This window comes from Daldinia vernicosa (genome assembly GCF_022497035.1).
Source record: "Daldinia vernicosa strain CBS 139.73 unplaced genomic scaffold F5Y00scaffold_18, whole genome shotgun sequence".
NCBI classification, from domain to species: domain Eukaryota; kingdom Fungi; phylum Ascomycota; class Sordariomycetes; order Xylariales; family Hypoxylaceae; genus Daldinia; species Daldinia vernicosa.
In genome coordinates this window covers 71,969-97,150 of record NW_025953934.1, presented here as the reverse complement: position 1 = coordinate 97,150, position 25,182 = coordinate 71,969, and the positions used below count along the sequence as shown (strand labels likewise).

Below are 25,182 nucleotides of genomic sequence, written 5' to 3'. Positions count from 1 at the left end.
TTGATTATTAGGGGAGATGACGAAGGCGGGGTAGTAGTATCGCGGGCGTATGGCGTGGAGCTAAATTCGTGAGGACGTGATGAAACAGTCGACTGATGTATATGGTAGTCCAGTCACGATTTCGCGTTTATTAGAGTAGTATGGGGCGAAAGGTTCGTAATCCTGAACAAGCCTAATCGAGTCAGCACTCTGGAAAAGTATGCATGCTATAGCCCTGCTATTAACCAAGAACAGCTTGGTAGCGTTCGTAGCGTTCGTAGCACATGCGGGATGCAAAATGATGTTTGTTGTTGACTTGAACCTTGCCGACAGAGCTACGGTAGCACCGAAGACTTCTGTAGTGCAAGATACCTCGAGCTCATAGATATCAGATCGGTTAAAGCAAACCGCCGCTTGAATGCGACGCGTGACAAAGACATGAGGGAAGTGGTCAGATTGTATAGCAACTACGGAAGCACATCGTGCAAACCGAAGGTGGTATTTCTCTGCAACAAAAGAAAGCGCGTGGTAGATCCGGAGCTAGGCGACTAAGGCGGGAGGGAATGGGGCAGCTTGTGATCCTAACGTACCTCGAGGAATTATTCGGGCTCTTCCAAGTTTAACGGTAGACAACGTAAGAGGAACAAGAGCGCCGCTGCTTATGGCGATTAATATCCAGACGGCCGGCTCAGAGTAAAAATGGTTGACGAAGGAATTTAGAAAAAGGATGTGTGACGGCGAGGGAAGGAAAAATAATGGAAGTGATGAAATGACCAAATCGATGGTTATTTTAGGTAAGCTTGTCGAGGGAGATAGTACTTTAGTACTTGGATACTTGGATACTTAGGTAGATACTTACGTCTTGGTACATTTGATATAAATTTGGCGGTGGGCAGGTAAAATAGTGCGTGCGCGTTGGTACTATTAAGGTTGGTAAAGGTTGGTAAGTGCACACTGTAAAGGTGGTAAGGAACGGGAGCAGGGGCCACAATGCGCAGGTAAGGTAAATGTTGCCGTGGGTACCTCAGGTAAGTGCATGTATCTATCTCTAGTGTAACATGAAGGAAACAAAAACACTGCACGAAGAAACTTACATAGGGAGGTACGTATACACCTATATAGGTAGGTAATCCAGGCAGAAGTGCAGCAACCCTTACAGCTCAGTCGCGTCTATAGGTATGTACAGGTGTTGAAGTAAAAAAATAAAAGAAAAAACATATACGTAGGTAAATACGATTCTCATAGATATTATATCAAATATTCTTTTCTCCTTTTCCTACCTCTTTTTTTTTTGACCCCTGTTCATTTCCGTAAAGGTCCAATGAAACCACATTTTAATAGGGCTACAGCCACACGGGTATCAAAGTAGCATATGTACATGCGCGTACAATGCCGCTAAGGTATCGATAAAGTAAAACAGTCTAAGCATTATTTTACACCCGCTAAACTATTTTCAGTATTGAATTTGTTTTCTAGAAGCTTGACCCCTGTAGGTTAAAGCGAAAAAAGAAAAAAGAGAAGAGAAAAAAACTGTCGGGGCTTTTCGGATCGTCCCGATTCAGCAGTATTCATTCAACTTTCTAAATACGTAGTTATACGTACCTATATCAAGATACATCGAGGCTAATTCTCTATTCTATATATTCTTCTCTCTTGTTCTTATTACACAGATCGATATCTGAACTATTTGCGTACCAGTACTATGGGCTATTATGGACAGGCACTATAGTTTGTAGATATCAAACGCATAATTCGATCATGTACCCAGACTGCCAGAACTGCCCCAGCCCAGGACCCAGGAAGAGGAACCGGTCTGAACACTGCTTACCTTGGCACCAGGCACAACTATGATCCCAGCAAAAGACCCATACCATGTATAACGGGACCCGCTCATACCATCCGCGATATTGCCATGATCTCCCCCAGACGTGCCATTGTACATAATCACTTGATTGCAACAACCTTAGTGAAACACCATTAAGGGTCAAGTTTTATGTACGAACGTTGAAATCCACGGGGAATGAGACAGACGGGGCTTTTTTCATGTGGGCAATATCCATATAACGGTAATTAACACGACGCATAAGATACATACATACATGCATATGATATACATCATACAGGTCTACATTACACTATACTTGACCTAGGTCTAGGAGGTCTAGGTCTAGGTCTAGGTATATAAACCATGGGGTAGTACATACACACATACGCTGTGCAATACCAGCGCATTCGGCATCGGGATTAAAGTATCTCGGAGAGCTGGTGATAAATCTTGGTAGGGTGACGAATACTGAGCAATGAAAATACCAGCTACCAGTTACCAGTTACCAGTCATTTGCCGTCGGAACTGCCTAGACTCACAGACTCAGCAAGCAGCTCAAGTTAATCCAAGAGCCATCCAAGGGAGGATGTCGGATTGGCGCGTACCGAAGACATGGTAAGAAGGTAGGAATTAATAAGAAGAGAGAAGTATCCTTGTAAATAAGATGTACTTATCTGCTTCCTCGGCTTCCATGGCAGCATGGGGGTTCATCGTTTCCATAAATAGGGACTAGCCACTAGCCACGGGGGTGCATTCCGCTCAGTGACCGTAAAGAATACCAGGTAGAATCAAAATTGCATATCCAGGCTTAACTCCATCATGGTAATCTGATGATAAATAAAAACGGACTAGTTTGGGCTACCTATTATGGGCTATTATGCAATAGCAACACCAAATGCCTGGATTTTGAATGTTTGACTATTTTCTTTCTCATTACGGAATACCTCTACTTACTTTACATAGGTTGCCTCTTTACTTACTAAGGTAGGTTAACTGCCTGGGTACTCTACCTCTTGTTCTTGTGCCAGTGGAATGAACCAATAAAATATACGAAGTACTAAACAACGATACATGTAACCCGGTGGGGGATCCGTGTACGAAGTGAGTACGTACCGTAAAGGAGGCATACATATCACATCACACCCACACTACTCTCTACTTCCCCGAGTGTGAGAGGGACGTATTATTCCTTTTTCTGAAGTGTTTTTACCGCCATGTCCAATCAGAACAGAGCATAGACTACCTAAAGCACAGAGAAAAAAAGGACGACCCCCTTCTGTATTAGATAGCTCATAAGTTATAATTCAGATATCGAATTTTTACTTTTGATTCTAACAGTTGAATACCTATCGACGTCGCCAAATGAGATGAATCTCCAACTTAACACGTCACTTTTCTCACGACGGGAAGACGCAGATAATGCCGGGAAGATCCAGGACATCTAGGCAGTAACACCCCTTCTCGCACTCTATCCCATACAGTATTCCAGTTTCCAAATCAACCCGAGATCATGGAGAAGAAAAAAATTCTAGTCGTATTAGCGTAGCATTCCTATCAGCATTACCAGCTGAGAACAACGCAGCTGTCCGCAGCTTATAGCCTCGTGTGATCACGCTTATCTTCAGCTGCTCAGTAAGAGTAGGACACGAAATGATACATAACCACGTTTTCGACAGTGTATCCTCTCGAGTGGCCTCTGCCACCGCACGTACGGTATGGTACGGTATGGATGGCTGGATAGCTGTGGGGAAAGGCATGGGTTCCATCAACCAATGCACCCCGGCGCATGAGGTTTCCAAACAGGCTGGAAATTGGCCCTAACCCCAACACAGCAAGATTCTGGAAGATTTCGAGAAGCGGAAGAAAAGCGTTGGACCCGGGCACGCCAACATTGAAAGGATCTTTTCTCTTTGGAAACTATCCCCGTTCAACATTGCGTGGACAGGAACATGCAACGACGCTGCGAACGTCTAGCTACACTACACTACCTATACTAGCCACGGCATAATTACTACGGCGAGTTACATTTCTCCCCCTGCTTATTTCAACGATTAGTTATGACAATCTTTCGATCTGATTATGTTTTATCCCTTCGGCCGAGCGCCTTATCCGGACATGGTCCCCCTTACTATGTAGACCTAGGTAGTTCAAGGCAATGGATCGTTGCTTGATCCGTGGCATGGGAATCTCCCGCGCCTTGCTAGCGGCACCTTCATTTCGCAGGCATTACCAACAATGACATCAATTTATTCGACCATACGAATGAAAACATTCTCGAAGCTCTGCCGTCCAAGCTGCCAAAAGCGGAGCAACCCCTGCGCTTCCATGACTTCCACTCTTTTCTTCTAGAACAACACAATTCCAACCTGGATCTTGGGTCCAACTAAGTAAGTTGACATGCATGTAGTAGTCTGTGTATTTACTATCGAATAATGGTTATCATTCGTAGAAAGGGTTGCCAATCTTCTTAACTCGTCCATCTTTCTTATCGGGGTAGTGTTCAGAATAGTTAATTCATCTAGTATTTGATTGTCTACTAACTAGGTCAAGGCGAAAAAATAACCTTGAACAGTAGAAATCAACAGGATGTGACAGGTAGTAATCCAGGCAGGTACCTAACATTATTTGCAGTTTCTTATTTATGCATATTCCTAGGTCATAAATATTTATAATATATAACCGACTGATCTAGATGATCTGAAATATAGACTACATAGCGTGAGATAGCCGCCTGCTAGTCAATATACAGCATAATATAGGTATCGAACAACTAATGGCTTTCAAGTTTGGCCTTCTATATAATGATATAGTAACACTCTCAGTCATTATACCAATACGTGTTAGCTAGTTTGCAGTAAGTTTCGAACAATATGTTCGTTGTGATTTGAGCGATTTCATTCTCATGAGATCTCAATTCGTAGTTTAAAGCCGATGACTTACCAATAGAGTTGCTTCATAAGCCACGTAGAGAAATCTTCCACCAGCAATTATGTCCTTTGGGTAACACAGGATTATCCACTTTACATTGGGAGAGTTGTATTCCAGCTCACGATATGCCAACTATACTGCAACACTGGACAGCAGCATCACGCACGTATCGATTTGGAACTAAAATCCGAGCTACAGGAAGCGCCGGTGTTGGCCACGTTGCTAGCCGACATTAAACCCACGTTCCTGTTCTAGTGCATGTATCTATCAAGTAATAGATAGCATAGCTTGGTCAGACTTAGCTCCACATTGAGGCTAATATTTTGATGCCAATAGCAAAGGTAGGGTGTATGTAACCGATCTGCTTCGTTATTCTTTAATAAGCCTGAGCAGAGCAGCTCGCTAAGTAATTTCAATAAAGGTAACTACAATAAAACTCTAACACTAAAGCCGATATACCATACTCCTTCAATTTTCCATACTAAGGGGCCTTCTGCATACCTAAAGCTGAAGGCGTCCGAGCGAGAAATGAGAAGGCCAATCGGTATAGGGGGGACACTCTATTAGGGAAAAGCGGTAATATCAGATTTCGGCGCGCCCCGAGTACTAGTCACTGAGATATGAGTGGAACTTCAAGGATAGAAGTGATGATACAACACCCGCATCCGCATTCCCATCCTTTATCTTTGCCTAGCTAAAATTTGGCTTTCCCTAACCCTTACGACGACTCTTACGACAGCTAATTATCATTATCAGAAACCTGGTTGGTAGAACACACGAACGGTAAGAGTATTTCATCTAACCATACATGGTAGTTTGTTCAGCATGACTGCTACGTGTGTATATATCTTGGCCCTAGATCCGTGTCGAAATTGTAGTGATTCTCATCCACCTATTAAACGAGCACGCCAGTCTCACCTCACATTCTAAGAATCATATACATATTAGGAGAATCTACTTACTGAAAAGGGGGCTCATCAAGAGCTCAGTCTTAGACCCCTCCAAAACGAGTGACGCACAGTCAAGATCGACGCAACAGGAATACTTACCTGGAAGAATGCTCCCGTAGCGATTCTAGCTGGTCCTGTCTATGCGAATATCTCCACGTCACCAAGCATTTGCTATGAGGTATATATGCAAGACTGATTTATGGCTACCTGGGAAGTCCACACACCATACCCAATGCCCTCACCGCCCATCCCCGTTAAGTTTGTTGCCGTGCCTTGTAATGCCCATCGGGGACTTCACGGCCGGCGAGCACGGAGAAGCTCCTTGATATATACCGGGTGCCGTGTCACTTCCGCTAATGCGTGTGAAAATTCCCAATACGACATCACCGAAGGGTCGTGGAGGTGTCACTAAGAATATAAACAGTAACATAGATACAAAGGGGTCGGCTTACGGTCAAAACATAACAAAGCTTAATATCAAAGTACCCCGGTAGTCTTAACGATAATGTATAGGTAGGTATACGAACGTTCATTTCATGGCCATCTAGGATTCTGGAGTTTGAATCCTTTAGCTGATACAACTTGTTTGAAGATTCAACAACGCTATCGATGTAGCATACAGTCGAAAAAACAATGTCAGCACGAAATCATTCGACGACACGCAACGCCTAGCAGCTAACCCTACACCAGTACACTGGCCTATCGACTCCATTCCGCTGAGCAGGGAATGCCCTAGTCTTCCCGGCACACGGTTCGCATCCGCGCCCCGTCCACTACTACGTAGTAGCGGTCCAGTACGACCCTAAGCGAACCCAGAACCGGTGAGTCCCCTGTTTGAATGTCCCCTTGCCTACCATTGCCACCCTTGAAGACCTTTCCTCTGGGTCGTCCGACTCTCTGGGACGCAGAAATGCCCGAAAGGAAGCACGGTTACTTAGGCGTGTTATTCTTGCATACATTTCGCCCATGAGCACAGCTCACATTTTAGCTAAGTCCGGACGGCTATCTCTGTGAACGTTGAACTATGGGCAAGCTTCTCCGCAGCTAAGTCCGCCGGGCGAGCACGCGTGAAATGCACGTAGACTCGTTCTTTAATAGCAAGCACCCAAGCACCCATGCTCGCGCGCAAGGGCTTGAGACGTCGCCTAGACTAGTTTCGTCAAACCTCCGAACTTGACGTCTCTCGCCATTCTGAGCGGGTCCATAGCTTTTTCAATACAATCCCCATAATTTTCTATTTATGTTGACGTGCATGTAAGCCAGTTGTGCGATAAGCCACAGCCTATGAATTCGTGAGGCGGGCGTGTTTACCTACTGTTATGGCTTTGACAGACTTGAATGCCGCCTACCATCAACAATGTGCGAAACCCGACACCGCAACAGGCCTCCGTACAAACACTCGGGCCGAGATAATAACTTGCTCTTGTTTAAAACGACGATATAGATACCTACATTATATACCTTATCCTATAACTATCAATAAAAGTCAACGTCATGGACAATCCTGAGAGTACGCTGTCATGATGTGTTCAAGATTTATGTTTCATGGGATATTACCTATATGAAGTCTACTGATAAATAAGCATGTCCTATTAGTATTTTGTATAGGTTGAGATGTAACACCGTTAATCTGTAACGTCTTAACAAACTACTTGAGCGAAATCAACGACTCGCTATTAAAGGACAGAGTTTCGGTACCGTACATACCGAGAGCGACCCTGAAAATTCAAGGCTTGGAATGGATGCGGTGGCACCTCGAGATCGTGATCGCTTTTCTCGAATCCTCCACCTTCAAAGTAACTATAAATGTTGAGCCTATTGCTGCAAGCCATCCAATTCCGGAATAGATATTGTACAACTTATCAAATATGAGTTGTTACTGCGTGTAGTAGTAGTAGTAGACCCATTCTAATAGTATTATATCAACACCATAGTTTGTAGATGGACTCGCAAGCCCCCCTATCTTTAGGGCAATACCTACTCTTCGATCATGTTACACCATTTCATCACCTAGGTCTCTTGGATTTGTAAAGGTAGTGATGCCAGTCACCCTATAGGCTCGTGGATTGTTACTTATGTCATGAGGTGGAGCAAGAAACAAGGAGAGAACTTCATTGTTTTGCGAGGAACTCTAAGCGGCCCATGGCTGTACATACCCACTGAAGGTATCCTCTGTTCTTGATGTCTCATCTAGAATCCTGACAACCTGCTAATTCTTCGTCACCCGCAGCAAAGTGACATAAGATCCTTTTCGAAACCGGGGTATTTATTCATGGGCTTCTATGGCCGAACACTACATCACATCGCGTATGGCTCCGATGAAGGCGGGTTGTATCATGTCTTCACGTAAACACTCCAAGGATACACTTGTAGATTCTAAAAGGGAAGCTCTAGTAATGAGACTCGCTTATTGTACGTCGTAATCGAATGATCATCCTAGATAACCCACTACGGGAGCTACGGCGTAGAACTCATATGTAGGTTTCGTGCCGTGGTCGTCATTGCATTAACACTTAGGATCAATAATAATGACATCTGACCGATTTATAGTCAAGTACATCTTTAAATTCAACGGGTACATCCCCATAATCAACGAATACCGAAGAGTACTTCACCGAGGTATGGAATAAAGCGCCTTGAGATTCATGGGATGTCACCATGACTCCCACCACAATTTCCCCCAAAAGCTGGGCTGCGTGCCACTTACGGCATATCCGTCACTAGTCTGAAGAACCGGCGGCCCCATCGATAGTAGCTCATCAGTTGACGGGAGCTAAGGCTGTCTAAGATGTAATTTCGCAGCGGCAGCCTGGTCTTAAGCCTGAGGAATGCCTAGTTACGCTCGCCTACAGATTTTGCAGGAACATTGTAGATGAGGAAAGGGGCGCCATAAACTAATTGTCTTAGGCAAAAATATTTAATGCTAGGAACAAATTTTACGATCCCCAGCAACACTTGTTGAAAACTTATGAGGCTGTCGAGGCTCATAAGTATTGTGCATAGGTTTGTAACATTAGTTGGACTCATAATGCTAAGTCGCGATGATGGTTAGTCTAGTAACGAATATCTATTTCATGCACCACTTATCTCGCTGGATACTACCTAGGTTGTCTAATCCAAGCTAGATAATTCATTTAGGGGGGCAATCACGTTTTCTTAGGGCTCGTCGTAACCAGGTGAGCGAAGTAGCTGGATCGACTACCACCGGCTAGTGTAGGATTTTAGGTTGTGTAGCGCCATTATCCTTCCAAGATATTTCTTTTGACGTCCCTGGATCAAGGTGCTCGTCATCCTGGAATGTGCTGTTAGCTTGTTCGCGTTGTCTCCATCTCTTGGGTGCCATTCCCCCACGGGGCCTTGAGCTAGGAGCTAAAGGGATATGCTAGTAAGTCAAAGCGGTGCCTTAAATTCGTTTACAGGTCCGTAGGTCAGGCAAAATACAAAACAACGGCAGATCGGACGAGCCCGCATGATAGGGGCTTCCCATCGAAGGACTGGCTCCCGATGTAGCGTCGCAAATATCTTCCCGTGGATCGAACAGTCAAGGTGGGTTTCGATAACCTATGATACATGATTTACAGAGCTGGATTATCTTCTACGGCGTAGAATTATTACTTTCTGCTTGGAAGAAGGTTGGCCACGAAATACACGACTACTCTTTGACATGTCTTGCATTTCTGTAAAAAAAAGTTTTTGTCTACAAAGGTTTACCTACCTTGTCTCGTAACGAAAAGCAGTATCCTTATATTTATGATAAATAAACGATACTAATTATCCTATATCCTGCGTATCCAGATATTTTGATTGTTAAATAGTTATATGCTCGTACATTATTATGCCTTAAGGGATGTTTGCAACATACCCTGTCTAATAGAAAACAGCCATTAAGACAAAACAAGGACGTGAAGCAGTTCACCGAGAATTCCGTTGCACCAAGTCTCAAGTTAACAATTCCTTCCGAGATTACAAAGTCACCGGCGCGATAAAATCATAGGTATCTACCTATTACTGATCCTAGAAATCGGTTGATCAATAGTAGATATTCCTAACTAGGTAGTTCCATAGCCTCGTTAGCGAATTCGTTGTACCTTTGAGTAGACGATGGGGAGTTTAATATCAATTGTTTATTTCGGGAAACAAAAAGATCTAGGTGAGTTTTGCACAAGTGGTATAGAATAACAAAATTGGTATCGTCCCCTAAACTGGCATTCAACTACACCTCCATTATTTCAGTATTAGTACATAAGATTTGACGTTGTTCATTAACATAATAGGGAAAGGTTCGATAATTAGTACAAACCGTAAAAATCATTGGTCGATTTAGCCATTTTCTCTTTACTGGCCAATCCCTATGTATCAATACTAAAAATAATGGAGGTGTAGTTGAATGCCAGTTTAGGGGATAGGGAGTGTCCCAGGGGTTGCAAATTACCTACTGCGGTGTCTAACGCTACAAGGCTAAGCTTTACTACCATACTATCTGTCAGTATCATTACAGCGTTCTCTCTCTTGATCGTCCATAGAAGGTCCAAAATATATCTACGTCCCAAATCACAATATACCTAATGCTGGAAGTTACTAGAACATGGCAAGTCAACATTACATAGTCGAGAGTATGGTATGGAGACGGCCGACCTCTTGCTACCATAGTCATCCTTTAAAAGCACCCTATCTACGAAAAAGAATGTGCTAATGCCAGCTCTACAAACCACTCAATACTGGCTTGGGCTCGGGAAATTGGGCGTAGGATGTAATACCAATATATTCGACTGTCGGTATGTCACAGTCCTTAGTATCATAGAAGCTTGAATTGCTACTTTACAAGTGTACAAATACTAATATAAGCAGTCTCTTCGATACAGTTACGCTCCATAACCTATTCTACCCCAAACCCCAAACCAAAGAGTCCGCGACAAATGTATGCCAAAGACACGACGTATTTGGATAACCCTTAAACAATCGAGGAAATACACGTCGTTATCAGGAGACGGCCGAAATAATTTATAATTCTCGTGAATACGCGTCTTTTCCTCGCTATAGCGAGGAACAACGTATGCTATTTTTATCATTCTGAAGTATCGCCTACGTCCCGATACTCAACCACACCCCCAGAATAGCAGAACAGGGCTCTACAAAACAAATAGGCATGCTATCTATCAAATCCTCTCAAGTTATTTGACAATTACGTTCGATTAATACCTGTCTATACTGCACGTGTTCTTGCTCGCCGGCACGGATCATCCTGACATCACGAGCCAAGCATCGCGCAAGCATTATCAACTGGCGCGTGGGCGTGGGGCGATGCGACATAACCATATCGACGCTACTCAGGCTAGACCCAGGAAATAGAATCGGCTTCTTTTCCACTGTGGAGCCAGTGAACGATCTATCTACCGGTATCGAGTCTTAGCCGGAACGGAGAGCAAACAACTTTGATGTTGCATTGGATGGCTATTCTAATGATAGTTCAATGGTAAGTAATCTAGATTAGTCCCTGGTCAGACCCAAAGTTACCTGCGCGAAACTACAACCGCTAATCAAACGATCGCAGTATTAGTTTCTCTCCGTCGTCTAGATTCATACCGCCTAATACGACCGATAAAATACATCCTCACACATAGGGCGCCGAGATCGAGAGTCCACATAACGACTACGAACGTCTCCAGCTCATTACAAAAACATATAACAGGATGGAGCCGATTTGTTTGAAGGTCATCAGTTGGAATCTCTAATATAACCTTGGAGGAGATGTCGCACGAGTGATCAGGTCGACTACTACCAGCCTCCTATGCCGAGTGTTGCGATCGATTCGATTAATAAACTTATAATTTCTCCCCGGATATGCGTATGTTGTAGTTTATCGGTCCGATTGATTCTAATATTAAGAAGAATTTGAGTTGGTAGGTCATAGGTAGAGGAACACCTGGTAAAGGGTATACTTTTCCCGTTAACGTAGCATGGAATAACGCGACAACTCCGAGCGTTCGGAATAAAGGTATCTCATTTACCCTCTCTTTTGGAAACTATATCACCCATAGAGCGCAAGCTAGATCTTGCTGTTTGAAGATTGGACTGGCTATAGGATTGTGGTCACACCAGAACACACGAACGTGGCTAAGAATTAACGAACTTGACTTAGTTAGGCACGTTGGCTGGTTTACAAAAAAATCCATATCAGTGCTGGTCGGATATAAATATGACTAGAACGAGTTGCTAGTAAAGTATATCTATTCAAGTCATTAATGCCCACCTGTATCGACTATCCACCGTCGTTCCGCCTCGTTGTTCAACGAGCTCACAACTTTACTAATACGATACCCCTGACCTTTGATATAGTTCATTAAAGTGGATTTAATTAATAGACCAAATGATTTACCAACAATCCTATGATATTATTGGAGCCACGATTATATAACGTGGCTAGTCAGCTGCAAGGTCTTCCAAATTTGGGCTACTTTGATGTCAAATCCTATAATAGTAGTAACTGTCAAAGAGGTACCTACAGCCGTAGACACAATACTAGTAGTTTAAAATTCGCAACTAATCGCAAGCAACTCTTCCGAGCTTACGTCTAGGCTATACGTTTGGACAAATTGGTGACTTACACGGATCCCTAAACGTCTCTTGGGAGTGCCCGCTGTCAGCATTACCGGCTAGCGCTTCTACTATCGCCGTCGCCATGATACCTAACTACCTAACTACTAGCAACTTTCATTTACCCTGTTACTATTGCGGAGTTCGACTAGGGGGTGATCAAATTCTTCAGTGAGTATACCCAAACTATTTATAACATATGAATTGTATATTGTGTGATATTTTATGGTGTATATATTACTTTTACGACGGGATTGCAGCCTTCTAAGTATGGGATATTTTCTCTGAAAATATCGTTTATTTTAAATGTCTTATCTAAAGCTTTAACACTGTAAAAGTTATCATATATTATTCCTTTCGTTAATTTCTCCTTAACCATAAGCTATAAGTCGATTATGGAGGGTATACATGGTGGCTTATTATTTGTAGATGGTTTAATAACAGCACGTTAATTTACCTAGGTTAACGCGGTCTAAATAAACATCGAGTTCAAAGCAAACAAAACGGGATGGTGTCCGAGAAGAATGGGTAGGTAGGTAGTTAAACGTCACAAAATTAAAACCCATTCTGATCAAACACGCAGTATTATGAGTGATACAAACGTCCATAAAGTTCTACTACAGTAACCGAGTCCCGCTTAAAGCACAAGAAGACCTTGTTACTAGTGCAAGGTATAACGGAAGGATGGACTTATAAAAGGGCAATATTAACATAGCAAATGTAAAGGACTTAAGTGTAGGTATGGTTGCGCGCATCATGGTTTAATACCTAGATTTCATTTACTCATGATTTGAAGTGGATTGATAGTAGACGTCAATGAGGCTATTGCGAGTTGTACCTAGAGTCAATACTTGACTTCCATGCCTGCGCGAGTGGCATACTTACTAGTGGCAAATGGACTTGCTGATAATGTATTGACACAAAGCTCTATTACTAAACCTTCAATAAGAATTATATACTTCATTGTTATCTTTGGTTGTCTCTTTTCTAGTTCCGGATGCAATTTAGAGACCTTTTCCCCTGAATACATCTACTGGGCTGAACTATTATGAAGATAATGATGTGATAATCAATGTTATAACTTTGCTTATATTCAATAGTTGTTAACCAACTTCATTTTCCTCACCTTCATTTTATGTGACGCTCTTTTAAGATCGAGGCATTAATATAATTCTGGCCAGATAGAAAAGGAAATGGATCAGAAATATGGGACATAATAAGGATGGCTTTCTATGGTAGCGTCGACTAGTTCGTTAAAAAATCATAACCTAACCATTTAGTTGCTTACAACAGATTATGTCTTTGTAAAGCTGATTTCTTTTGTATAGCTTTTTGGCGGACCCATATCAAAGTCACGCCTTATCTAGCAGGGGACGGCGATGGCGGAACCATCAAGTCTTAAGTTTACTCCATACCTATACCTTTTACGGGGATAACGCAGCATGGCATGGGGCTTATTCAGAAATTCCTCGTCGCTTATTAATACCTATTACCGAGTATGCGTGTATCCATGATTGCCTAGGCGTATATAGGGCAGTTTGCCCTCCCCTTTTCGTTCCGAAACACCTTATTTAGATAAACCAACCGAACGCCGTGAATGCTCGCTTCGCCTTTCCCCCTTCCTTGATTTTTGGGAATAAACCGTGAAAATACCCTAATCCAATACCAACGCACTACCAATGGACACGCCTTAAAATTTCCTACTGGGTGACTTGAGCTGAGGTCACTTGCGCTTGTGCTGCTCGAAGATGTTCCTCATGTGCTCATTCTCGAATTTCTTCTGAACACGAGAGGCCTTCTTCCGCTTCGGTGGGGCCTTCTGGCCGAGATTTATGTTCTTCACCTCGCTTGTGGCCTTCTGACCCAGTGCCTTCAGCTTTCTGGGCATTTCATCGACAGAGGGTAGGGCCTCTTGGAACCACATTACTCGAAATTCCGGGTCCACTTCGTGATGCAGGTCTGGAGTATCGGGCCAGATAATTCGTGCGTGGGTGTCCTTTCTGGTTCGTATACCTATGACCTTATGTTCCCGCTCCAGCTCTTCGATAGCGTTATCGCAGTCCGGCCAGCCATCTTTGATATCCTTGATTGAAATGCCTCCTTGATCCTTCCTCTGCTGCAAATATTCCAGCAGTTTTATCTTGGAAACTACACCGGGAAATTTGGCCCTGTACTCATACGTACCGGTGCGCCATTCGGGTTGCTGGCTTGAACTAACTTTGGATTTGGGAGCTGGGCTGAACAGGATGCGCGAGTGGGTTTTCAGACTATGGACGAATGCGCGTTGCTGGTCCTCGGGGAGGTGCTGCAGCGTCAGGTGATCTAATATCTCCTGCAAGGGCCTAGGACTGCGCTTTTCTTTGAGGAATTCGACGGCGAATGAGAGATGCGTATTACTGTGTTCGCCGAAATCTTTCGCAGCAGCGGCAGCAGCAACGGCAGCGGGCGTTGGGGTCGAGGCATGATTTGTTGTAGCAGCATCTCGGTCGCGCTTCTGACGCTTGTTATCGGTCTTGCTCGTACTCGCGCCGGATGGAGATGCGGTCGATGAGGCGGGTGCTGATCTTTTTATGCCGTTAGCAGGTTTGGAGGGCGACATGGTGGGCGGTTTGGAATAGATTTCTGTGATTTGTGTGATATGGCGACGAGAAAGTTGGTTGATGAAAGCGATCTCGTCAAGAGACGGATGGAGAAAGAAAGAAGAATGGAAAGACGAGGCTGAGTAAAGTTCAATTGTTAGAGGTAATGTTCTAAGATTAGGTCCACTAGATAAGATACTGCGATTAAGTACAACACGTCCACACGTGGCTTGAAAGCAAAGTTCAATACATACAGTGGTGTAGTGGGGCTTTTGAATGTAGCTCTTTAGTGAGACGACAGGCCTAACTTTAAAAATCAAAGACACAGGTTCCGGATACGTATTATCTTTGCAAATATCAAGAATTAGTGAATTATCGAGTTTATATCAGGTATTACTCAATTGTTATTTTGAATGGCTATATATTTTCCGAACACTGTAACAGGTGGAAATTGATATGAATGAATCATATGGTACGTTTGAGGCATCGGAATTCATTTACTATAGTTATCGTGGGAATTGAAAAAATAAAAATGAATAAGTACCTACCTAACCTACCTGGCTGAAACTGGAAACTGATTCTGATCTGTGACATCGGATTATTGGAAAACATATTAAGTGCGTTACGGCTAATAATTGGAGATAATGTTTTACTTGCATTAGTTGATTGCTATTCCCTACTGCTTTAGATCATCGGGTTTATTAAAACTGCCTCTTATTAAAGTGATCGCTATCTCTTAGCTAACCAGCTCTACTAAAGTTGAATAACCATTTCTTCACCTGACTTCCTGGTTCTCAATTAACCAAGTAGTCTGATGATGATGATGAGACGTGGACTAATACGTTATGAAGAACCAAATAGCCCGATCTATTAGGTATTTATCAAATACATTGCCGAGAGGATATCGATCGTCCATCGCCTGAATCATGTTGTACGCTCTTAATCTCCCAAACATTTCCTGCCGAATATACGGATTCGTTTAAGCCTCCTTGCCTTGCTGCGACTGGAAGTATTGGAAAGCACCGAAACCGAGTATACCTCCAATGAAGATAATAGCGTACAAAGCAGTTCCCAAACCAGCAGAGCTTGTGTTGGCAGCAGGCGCAAGGGAGGACTGTTGGGCCTTGGGGGACGGGTCACCGGGCTGTATCCAAAAGCTGTCAGCATATCGAAATAAGAGAGGTATGGTAGATTAAAGTATAGAGAAGAGCATGAGGCTCTCACCTTTCGCTTAAGAGTACCGACGAGGAGTTGCTCTAAGGTTTCTCGCGCTTCATCGCTGTGGCCGACATCTTCGAAAGCCTCTGTCGCATCTTGGCCACCGACATCTAACATAACCTCTTCACCACCGCTATAATGATAATGAAAACGGGTCAGCTTACATGTTATTAAGTCCGAACGGCGACGATTAGTTGCAGGAACGTGGGAAGGAGTTGCGAGTGGGAATCGCATAATGCGCTAGGGCACTTACGGATGTTCGTCGACGAATTTTGTACAATCGTAGATCTTATCGTGGATAACAACAAAAAGATCTTTCTTGGTGTTGTGTTCAGCAACATCCTGGTAGGTATACTCCTTGTCCGCCATTTTGAATTTGTTGTCTAAATCTTTTCTTTAAGGATAAAGAAAGAAACTTGTCAATAGCGATGGCTTGTTATGCAGACAACAATGATGCGATCTGGAATTTCGAGTCGAGATGAAGGCACACTCGGAGACGGAGTTCGGGGATTGTTGAGAGGAACTTTGGAAAGTTGGGGGATAAGAAGGCTTGTGAAATTGTATTGGTGGTTCATTTCTTTAAGTTGGACTGCCTTCTCCCCTAGAAATTTCGGAGCTAGCGGTCTGCGGAGTACACGGCCGCCCCGATCCTCACAAGTTCTAGCGAATCAGAGTTTCCCTAATTCATTTATCAGGATGCTGTGGGGATTATTGGGTGAGCTCACCTAAGATGGATGGGTCAATGGACCCTGAGATTGGTTAGCTGGCTAGCTGGTTCCATTAGGTACCTCTGCAAAGGTGTTACACCCTACCTAGTAGACGCGTGGGAGGCGTACCTAGGTACCTAATTATGTATCATTTATGCACACCTCGGCTGGTCGGTAATGTACTCCTCCAAGGACCAGATAGCGGATCGGTACTTGTTATGTGAGCATAAGACGTGTGTACATAGTATTGCACAACTCATGATTCAATAGTAGGGTACCTAGGTACCTAATGTAATTAGCATTGAACCTTCAATTGAGCTTCTCAAGTTCCGATAAGGTCACGACATCGAGTCAACTTTTCACATATTATATGTATATACCAACTTACCTACACGCATCATGTGTAAAATCGAACACGTTGTTCTTTATCTTATAAATTTATCATGGATCTATATCGCATCTGTACCAATACCCCCCTTCACCTTATAAACCAATCAGTACAGTCCAATCCCGAGGCTTCCGTCGGATCTTGTTTGTGCTGAATGATGGGATACATCTTGTATCACCTTTGGCACTATGTAGCCATGACCTGTCAGTTATGAGCGTACCTACTGGGGTCCCTATATGTAAGTTGTCTTACCTTATCTGCTTATGTACCTATATTCGGTGCTCTCACCCTTTGAGCAAAACATCCCAGTAAAGTTCCGCGTATTTTACAACAGCGGGGAGAAGAAACCTCTCATCTTTAGAGACGACGTGTTAAGGAAGTATGCCTAGGCAGTGAAATCCATCTTTCTCGACAGATTCGGGATACTACATCGTGAAATCCGAGCTGGTTTACTTGAACGAATACGAAGAGCGGGGGGTCAGATACCAAGAGCATCTAACGATCTGTAAAAAAGTTCCTTACACAAGATCGAAAAACTCCGCCTGGGTTTCGCTCGTCTTCCATTGTTCAACAGCCTCCCCAGCCATCAAACCGGGGACATAACACTCTCCGATGAAAGAATATTTACCCTCACCGAGCTCCCGGATTACATAAGGCACCTTACCACCGAATAGGATCACGACTATATCGTCTCTTTCTATTGTTTCGGGACCTATCCCCATCAAATTTCCTGCCGTGATGAAAAATCGTCTATGCAAGCAAGCCCTTGTAAAGGCCTCGTGGAACCGGATTGAGCTCGAAGATTTCCAAAGAGTATCTGACCACTTCCATTTTTGGCCGATTCCTGAGACCGGTATTCGCTTTCCAAGCTGCTGGAGTAGCCATTGTGCTGCATCGTCGAGGAAGTCAGGATCCTCATTGATCGGCCGTGTCGTATCGCTGAGACCTGCTGTGAGCGTTGAAATAAATGTATGCGGTATGTTCTTTGGTCGATACATATCTGGCCTCCTCTCTTCCAGATTATTCGCCTTGTCGATCCAATGTGCTATTAAACTCCAGGCCGCCCCAACAAAGTCACGTTCTTCTTTGTACGTCTTGTATCGGAATCCGTAACTTACAAGTTTATCCCCGTACGCTCTTATTCCACCTAGGGGAACCCTGATTCCCTTGACAGAAAGGCATCCTGGGTCGGTAGAATCACCAATAGTCAGATGCTGGTTACTGTTTGCGTTGTATGGTGGATTATCCTGATTATGGCCAACCAACTCAACGCATGCTTTTGGCTGACTCCAGTCGGGTACCCAAGATGGCCACGCTGTGGTTTTTAGCCCTTGGATTCCGCCGGCATGGGATAATGCCGAAAGCTCCCCGTGTTCTATCAGGAGGAAGCGAATTACATTCTGATAAACTTCATTGATGGGTTTACCGTAGACCGGTTCGATTAGCGGGTCGAGCCTGTCTGTATTTGCAGTCTCTTCTGCTAAACTGTAGGTTGCATATACCTTGTCTTCTTTGAGAGTTGCTTTCCTCCCTCGAAGGTCCCGTAGCATCTGAAGTAAGGGCCTTCTCTTCCCCGGCGTCATATGCATATGCCACATCGCGGCCACTTCGGATATTGGCAGAAGGTCTCCTAGCTCTCCCTTAAATTCAACGTTAGTGGGCAACGCAAAGCCATGTGTCTGAAACCACGTGGCCGCTTGCCCTAAGGCTGTCCATTGAACCTCCCAGTCTCCTAAGATAGCTATCGCTCGTGGAGCGAGAACAACCTCTTGCACGATCCAAACGCGTTGGAACCATAGGTTGTCGAAGAACTCGCGGAGGTACAGCCAATCCTCAGCCGACGCTTTAGGAAAACCGTGCACTAAATTTCGATAGACGGCATCTGCGGCAGATTTTGATGCCGTAGGGTAAATCTCTCCGGCTTGGACGTTCCTCAACGCTTGTGCGATCATCGTGAGGATGACCGGCATCTTCCCGCGCTGGCCGATGGACTTGCTCCGTTGCGTCAAGAATACGGGTACACCTTGTAATAGTTGCATTTCCGGAGGTGTCGGATATGCAGTATTTGGTAATTTACCTAGCCATATCTTGACCGTATGGGCGTTGGCATAGACTCTATCTATCAATTTCACATGGAGCGATTTCTCGGCGTTATCCTTTTGGTTGATGCAGAGCGCATCGATCCAGATGGGTATTGCCTATGTCAGATTATTACGATTCGAACGCAACCAGTTCCCAGCCGAAACAAGATATCTCACCTGCTGAAAGTCGGAATGCCCTCGCTCTTCTTGCCGGTTGGAGGCGAACTCACGCCAAACGTTGCGACTCGAATGAAGAGGGTGATTTTCTGGCCAAGTGATAACCGAGTCCCAGCGTGGAAGCGGACGAAGATATCTCATGGCCTCGATCAAGTTCTTTGTGACTGTCATCCTCTGGCCATTACACATGATGGGTTCTTCGGATAGCTCGGTGCCCCAAACGTAAGATATCGCGTCAAACGTCGGCGCCTGTTCTACGTCGGCCACTATGACTAGACTACAGTTGATCGCCTCGGATGCAAACCCCGGGACAATTGATAATAAACGTATAGACCCTGCCGGAAGGTATTGGTAAACATCTCGGTTTGCCATCGTACCGCGCTCGACACAAATATGTTTATCGAGACAATACTCCTTTATCCTGCCTTCGTAAATAATAATGTTGATAGCATCCGATGTGAATACCGTAAGGAGGTACTTGAAGAAGTAGGTCTTACAGGCCCCCACTACTATTTCTGATATGTATATCTGACCTACATATGTATTTAAATTGTTCCTACGCAAAACGCCTTCCTATAGGCCGTAATGTCTTAAAGCCGCTCACATTTAGCCGGCGGTTGTGTTCAACTACAAATCTGCCTTACGAATATCCAACTCCATTGGTACGGTGGCGATGCTAATCCTTGGACTAGGCTGACATGTCACATAGCAGGGGAAAAGACGACTTTCGCAACCTTCATCTTCAGCCTCAGCTTCTTCCTCATCGAAAATACAGCTTCAAATTCATCTCAAGGCAATAAAACCCGATCTATCATATACTGTACAATATAAGCATATTTTTCAATATCAGGAGAGATCTTGGGTTACGGAATGCTAGTAAGTGTTGAATAAGCAATGCGTAATTAAAATTAGGGCTCGTTACTGAGCAAGTCTATAGCTGTCTACGCGCAATGGTAACTACCTACATACAATCATGATATGTGATAACCTCACTCAACTCGTCCTTCTAGGCTAGGTATTCTATCAGCCGTCTCTTTCATATCGACCAGGGTCTTCTGGATCATCGCATATGATTCTTACATGGGCTTCCTAAAATACGGGATGGTGGTTAGATTATTAGATATGATGTATGTCTACTAGGAAACTCTCTCCGAACCAGGTATTCCATCACCCTTTTAAACCCATTTCTAATAATTGTTCAGTTTCTTCCCGCTCTGTCTGTTTTTAATGGAGACGCCTCCTAGCTCTCGTCGCTGGCGCTTGTCCTTCGGCATCAGTCTGTTGTGGTGCTTCGTCCGTATGATGATTGACCCCATGTTTTCTGTACCAGTTTTTGTCGGACGAAATATACCGACAGCTCTTGTGATGGTTTTCGGTACTGTTATAGGGCTATTTTTATACATTTTCACGACTTTACATATGCTTTCCAAAGGCGAATCAGAAGAATTCTACTCTTGCCGCTCCCGCACACTGTTCTATGCGGGATATACGTTCTCTCTGGCTACGGGGGGCCGCGGAAGACCCTTCGGCCCCCCTTATACTTGCACTCTATCGCCTCTCTGGTTCCTTCGCCCGGGACAGGTCTTCGCATTGGGATGGTGGTTCCGCGCGTCGCAGTGTGTCGAGTTGGCAGAGATCTTCTCGGTGCTGGCGGCGCTGGCATATTTCGTTGCGTATTGGGCTGGACACGAGTACGTCTTCACACGAACGCTAGGGGGTCCTGGTGTTGAGCTTATGCCGCGGGTTATCACCAGACTGGCATCACGGGATGAATCTATCGGACAGGATGAGGGGAGGATTATGCTATCTTGATTGTATTGTGCGGCGATAAATCGGTTTAATTCATACGATAGCATTACGACGGCGGAAGAAAAGAAGAACTTTTATGAGCCAGAAAGGGAAAAACCAAAAAAAAAAAAAAAAAAAAAAAAAAAAAAAAAAAAAAAAAAAAGGACAAAAGGGACAAAAAAAGTTCGCAACTTGTCAACACCCAGTTCGCATTCGTACCATTGGCAGTTGAGATTCTCTCAGTACTATGCTAGGTGGAAAACAAGTCCTATGAAAAACCCCTCGAGTGTGAATCGAAGGGTTATTTCTACCCTTTCTTTTCCCTAACCGCTAGACCAACTGCCATTTTGTCCTAGAGTTTTGGATCCCGGGTGATGGACTGTGCATCTATTGCAATATTTAACTTACCTTACGATCCCCATGACAACTGCACCTGGCAGCCGGGCGCCAGTGAGGGAGGGGTAAGTACCATCTCATGTCCTCTGTACGTGCAGCGGTTTAGGATACGGCTATTGGTAACTATACCTAAATTTTACTTGAGCATCCTCTAGGAGTAGTATAAATAGCTCTTTTCTAGTTGATTAAGTGTATTTATTTGGTTTACGAGTCCCTTGAGCACATATTCGAGACATAAACTCTACTCATCCGTCGTATTCATCAAAAAGTCCCTTTTATGCTTATGCTAAGCTAAATGACTCAGGCTGGCTAAGCAAACACAACACAACACCCGGGCTCACCAAAGTTGACCAATAACCCACGGCCCATCATCAACAACAAAATATCTAGCAGCACTCTTCCTTCCTGTCACTACTACTATCTTCTGGCAGCCCCTCCAATATCTTGTCCGACACGGTAACTCGCGACCTTATCCCACTCGATCTTCTGGCGCGTGACGGGCAGCTGTCTCCGCAGGCCCTTGAAGGCGCCCTCGCTCAGGCTCGTGAATCCCCTGTTCAGCTCCTCCTGGTACTTGCGCTCGCTGGCGCTGATCTCCTTGGCGATACCGGCTCCGGTGCTCGACGACACGGATGCGGTGATGGGCTTGTTGGTGAGTAGACGTACGTTGCCATCTTCGTAGTAGTGCACGTCGACCTTGATGCTGCCCTCGAGGCTGTTGCTCGACGGATCGAAGATGTAGAGGGAGCGCCAGCGGCCGTTCCTGTGGATGATGGGTGAGCAGTCTGTTTTGCATTACTTTTGCTGATGGTAGTGTTTTGAGGGTTGATGAAAGGGGGCCTGCGTACCAGTAGTTGTTCGGGCTGTACTTGTTGGCCACGATTATAACGGCGACCTTAGAGTCTCCTTCGATCGAGTATACGCCGTATGAGCCGTTCGGGAAGTGCTCTTTGACGTATGCCGAGACACTTTTTAGTGTCGATTTCCTGCGCGCTGCCTATCAGCCAGCCACTCTATACCAAAACACATAGGCCATGCGTACACTAAATCTGCCTGGGGCCCTTCTAGCACGTAGCTCTGGACATTGCTCGCTCTTTGGGTGGCATGGTCGAAGGTAAAGCTTGACGAGCTCTCAACGTCGTAGTATCGTCCGTCGCCGAGGGAGCTATGCGAGCTGATGATAACTTGTTGGGTGCTGCCGGGCAGCTTGGCGGTGACGAACTGCTCCTCGTTGTACCTCTGGAATGCTGGTCCCAGTCTAGAGACAATGTCGGGTTCGTTGAAAGTTAGGGCTTTGATATCTGTAGATAGGTACGATGAAGTGTTAGAAACTACTAGCTTCTGGTGGCGTAGTTGCATGAAGGTTTCCATGAAGGTTTCAGGGGTTCGGGCGTACCGTTTATGACATCTGCCAGCTATTCGGTATCTGTAAGTCAGCTTGCGATGCCCGACTTGTATAAATAAAGAGACTCTAAATAAATAGCTGTCGAACATACCTCGCCAGGGGGTGCACCCTCTACAAAGGACTCCACGGTTTCTAAAGAGGTAGCCATCTTGGGTCTGTATTATTGTGAAGAAGTTTAAGTCCGAAGAAGGGATGAATTAAGGTACTATCACGTAAAAATATCACAATCGTTGTCGTCTCCGTCGCCCCAATTTAGTCTTGACTTATTGAAACTAATTGAAACGTACACTACGAAGTAGGGAGCGCGGGGCAACTGTGGGGGCTATGTAATTTATCGATAAGAGATTTATGTACCTACGAATTATTATGTACCCTCTCATTATCCGTTTTTATATTAAAATTTCCGTTCTACATTCTAGCTTTATTCCTAAGCTTCGATATATATAACTTATGGTCTCTTGATGAATTTATGGACTTTCCTGGGCCCTGGCACTATCTTCTTCTTTCCCCTCGTCCCAAAAATCCAAATATACTTGGCCGCGACTTATATGTACCTATACCTAATGGTCTTTAGGGGATACTTAGGCCTCAAGTATAACATCTACAGACTACAGTTCCCGTTTAATATTCCAACAGCTTCTTTACGCCGTCATATACTCCTATACCCTAGTTAGTGCCATCCATTCGCAAACAGTGAGAAGTGACAGCTTTTAGAAAACTTACTAGCTACGTCGGGGATGTTGAACTTCTCAAACATCAGCGGAGTGAATATACTCCATCCTGCTACTCGCGAAACCGGAGCTTCGAGCCTTATAAACGTGTCTGGGTCCTCTTGGATCGCCGCGGCTACTTCGGCCCCTATTCCTGCGTTTACCATGGATTCGTGCACTACCATGCATCTACCCGTCTTCCGCACGCTCTCGAAAACGCATTCCTTGTCCCAAGGATATACGGTTCGCAGGTCAATGAGTTCTATCGAAATTCTCAAGTCTTCCTCCGCCTTTTGAATGGCAGCATTGCAAGTATATAGTGGCTGTCCATATGAGATAATAGTAACGTCTTTGCCCTCCTTAAGTATCTCTGCCTTGGAGAGGGGTAAGGTATATGGGTTTGTCGGCACTTGTTCGACAGCTGCTCGGTACAGGATTTTGGGTTCCAGGAAAACGCACGGGTCGTTGCTCCTAATAGCAGAAAGCAACAATCCCTTGGCTTGTAGTGGAGATCTCGGCATTATCACTCTTAAACCAGGGATATGAGTGAAAAGGCTCTCGGGTGACTGTGAGTGGTATAGTGCTCCGTGACCGACGCCTCCGCACGGCATTCGCACCGTCAGGCCGCCCGCACTTCTCCCCGTCCCTCCTTCGCGGTATCTGTATTTCGCAGCCTCGTTTACCAATTGGTCGAATGCAGGGTAGACGTAGTCAGCGAACTGGATTTCGGCTACGGGTCGCATACCCTCGGCGGCTAACCCGATGCCGAAGCCCATGATACCTTGCTCCGTCAGAGGTGTATTGAAGACGCGAGCTCCTCCAAAATTCTCGGCAAGCTTCATCGTACAGCGGAACACACCACCGAAGGATACATCTTCGCCAAATACCAGAACGTTTTCGTCCTCAGCAAGCGCTATCGACAGGGCATCGTTTATGGCCTGGAATAAATTCATACGTTTCGCTGTACCATTTCTAGCTTCAGGCGGTAACTCTGGGTTAGAAAGTGCTGCTTGCGAGCTGTGTGCTAAGAGCGGCGTTGTTGAATAGTCAGGCGGCAAGTTGAGTCGCGCATTCGGCGGATGCGTAGAGTAGTTTCGACGTTGTGACGAGCATATAGACGGCAGTCTGCACTTATACAGCCTATTGATAGATGTAGACGCTCTCGCGAGTGGACGAAGTGAAATATAGTTCTTCATTTTTACGGCGCTACCTGCTACCTGTGCGGATTCATGTCTAGCTATGGATGGATCGAAAGTGTTCTAAGAAGCAGAAGCGGAATGTAAGAAATCGGTCAAGTCAACCGAGGCCGTCCAAGGGCCGTCATAGGCATGGAGATGGAGAAGCTGAGAACCGACGTCGCTTAGTTGCGGCATTCGGTTTGGGGAATCTCGAATTGAACTAACCCCAGAATTTATGTACGTACCTAAATGTTAGGTACCAACCTAAGCTAAACCCCG

The 25,182-nt window shown here is 44.8% G+C and overlaps 5 protein-coding genes across 5 annotated transcripts; 1 reads left to right on the top strand and 4 right to left on the bottom strand.

Annotated features, from left to right (window-relative positions):
* Nucleotides 1-13,516: 13,516 nt before the first annotated feature.
* F5Y00DRAFT_234609 (transcription initiation factor IIE, beta subunit) lies at nucleotides 13,517-15,104 on the bottom strand. Its single transcript, XM_048007445.1, has one exon. The coding sequence runs from the start codon at nucleotides 14,873-14,875 to the stop codon at nucleotides 14,000-14,002; it is 876 nt and encodes a 291-aa protein (XP_047865642.1). The 5' UTR covers nucleotides 14,876-15,104; the 3' UTR covers nucleotides 13,517-13,999.
* A 294-nt stretch (nucleotides 15,105-15,398) lies between these two features.
* On the bottom strand, nucleotides 15,399-17,099 carry F5Y00DRAFT_234599 (cytochrome b5). The gene is made up of 5 exons (XM_048007444.1): nucleotides 16,886-17,099; nucleotides 16,799-16,822; nucleotides 16,327-16,752; nucleotides 16,080-16,206; nucleotides 15,399-15,999 (listed from the first exon to the last, which is right to left on the bottom strand). Exons 3-5 carry the CDS (start codon nucleotides 16,440-16,442, stop codon nucleotides 15,835-15,837), a joined length of 408 nt encoding a protein of 135 aa, XP_047865641.1. The 5' UTR covers nucleotides 16,443-16,752; nucleotides 16,799-16,822; nucleotides 16,886-17,099; the 3' UTR covers nucleotides 15,399-15,834.
* Nucleotides 17,100-17,477: 378 nt separating this feature from the next.
* On the bottom strand, nucleotides 17,478-20,017 carry F5Y00DRAFT_49118 (heterokaryon incompatibility protein-domain-containing protein). The gene is made up of 2 exons (XM_048013728.1): nucleotides 19,427-20,017; nucleotides 17,478-19,366 (listed from the first exon to the last, which is right to left on the bottom strand). Exons 1-2 carry the CDS (start codon nucleotides 19,796-19,798, stop codon nucleotides 17,687-17,689), a joined length of 2,052 nt encoding a protein of 683 aa, XP_047865640.1. The 5' UTR covers nucleotides 19,799-20,017; the 3' UTR covers nucleotides 17,478-17,686.
* Nucleotides 20,018-20,196: 179 nt separating this feature from the next.
* F5Y00DRAFT_48997 (uncharacterized protein) lies at nucleotides 20,197-21,362 on the top strand. The gene is made up of 4 exons (XM_048013727.1): nucleotides 20,197-20,302; nucleotides 20,364-20,379; nucleotides 20,437-20,553; nucleotides 20,629-21,362. Exons 3-4 carry the CDS (start codon nucleotides 20,507-20,509, stop codon nucleotides 21,236-21,238), a joined length of 657 nt encoding a protein of 218 aa, XP_047865639.1. The 5' UTR covers nucleotides 20,197-20,302; nucleotides 20,364-20,379; nucleotides 20,437-20,506; the 3' UTR covers nucleotides 21,239-21,362.
* Nucleotides 21,363-22,027: 665 nt separating this feature from the next.
* F5Y00DRAFT_252642 (2-oxoisovalerate dehydrogenase beta subunit) lies at nucleotides 22,028-24,921 on the bottom strand (the record flags this gene model as incomplete). The annotated part of the gene is made up of 6 exons (XM_048009952.1): nucleotides 22,028-22,373; nucleotides 22,459-22,596; nucleotides 22,653-22,911; nucleotides 23,103-23,170; nucleotide 23,303; nucleotides 23,739-24,921. 6 exons carry the CDS (start codon nucleotides 24,919-24,921, stop codon nucleotides 22,028-22,030), a joined length of 1,995 nt encoding a protein of 664 aa, XP_047865638.1.
* Nucleotides 24,922-25,182: the final 261 nt, after the last annotated feature.

Coding starts and splice junctions, on each gene's coding strand:
- F5Y00DRAFT_49118 (XM_048013728.1), bottom strand. CDS start 19,798: ATGGCAAACCGAGATGTTTACCAATACCTTCCGGCAGGGTCTATACGT. Junction 19,367..19,426: donor GGCATTCCGACTTTCAGCAG/GTGAGATATCTT, acceptor AATCTGACATAG/GCAATACCCATCTGGATCGA.
- F5Y00DRAFT_48997 (XM_048013727.1), top strand. CDS start 20,507: ATGGGCTTCCTAAAATACGGGATGGTGGTTAGATTATTAGATATGAT. Junction 20,554..20,628: donor GTTAGATTATTAGATATGAT/GTATGTCTACTA, acceptor ATAATTGTTCAG/TTTCTTCCCGCTCTGTCTGT.
- F5Y00DRAFT_234599 (XM_048007444.1), bottom strand. CDS start 16,442: ATGGCGGACAAGGAGTATACCTACCAGGATGTTGCTGAACACAACACC. Junction 16,207..16,326: donor AAATTCGTCGACGAACATCC/GTAAGTGCCCTA, acceptor TTATCATTATAG/CGGTGGTGAAGAGGTTATGT. Junction 16,000..16,079: donor TCGGTACTCTTAAGCGAAAG/GTGAGAGCCTCA, acceptor TTTTGGATACAG/CCCGGTGACCCGTCCCCCAA.
- F5Y00DRAFT_234609 (XM_048007445.1), bottom strand. CDS start 14,875: ATGTCGCCCTCCAAACCTGCTAACGGCATAAAAAGATCAGCACCCGCC.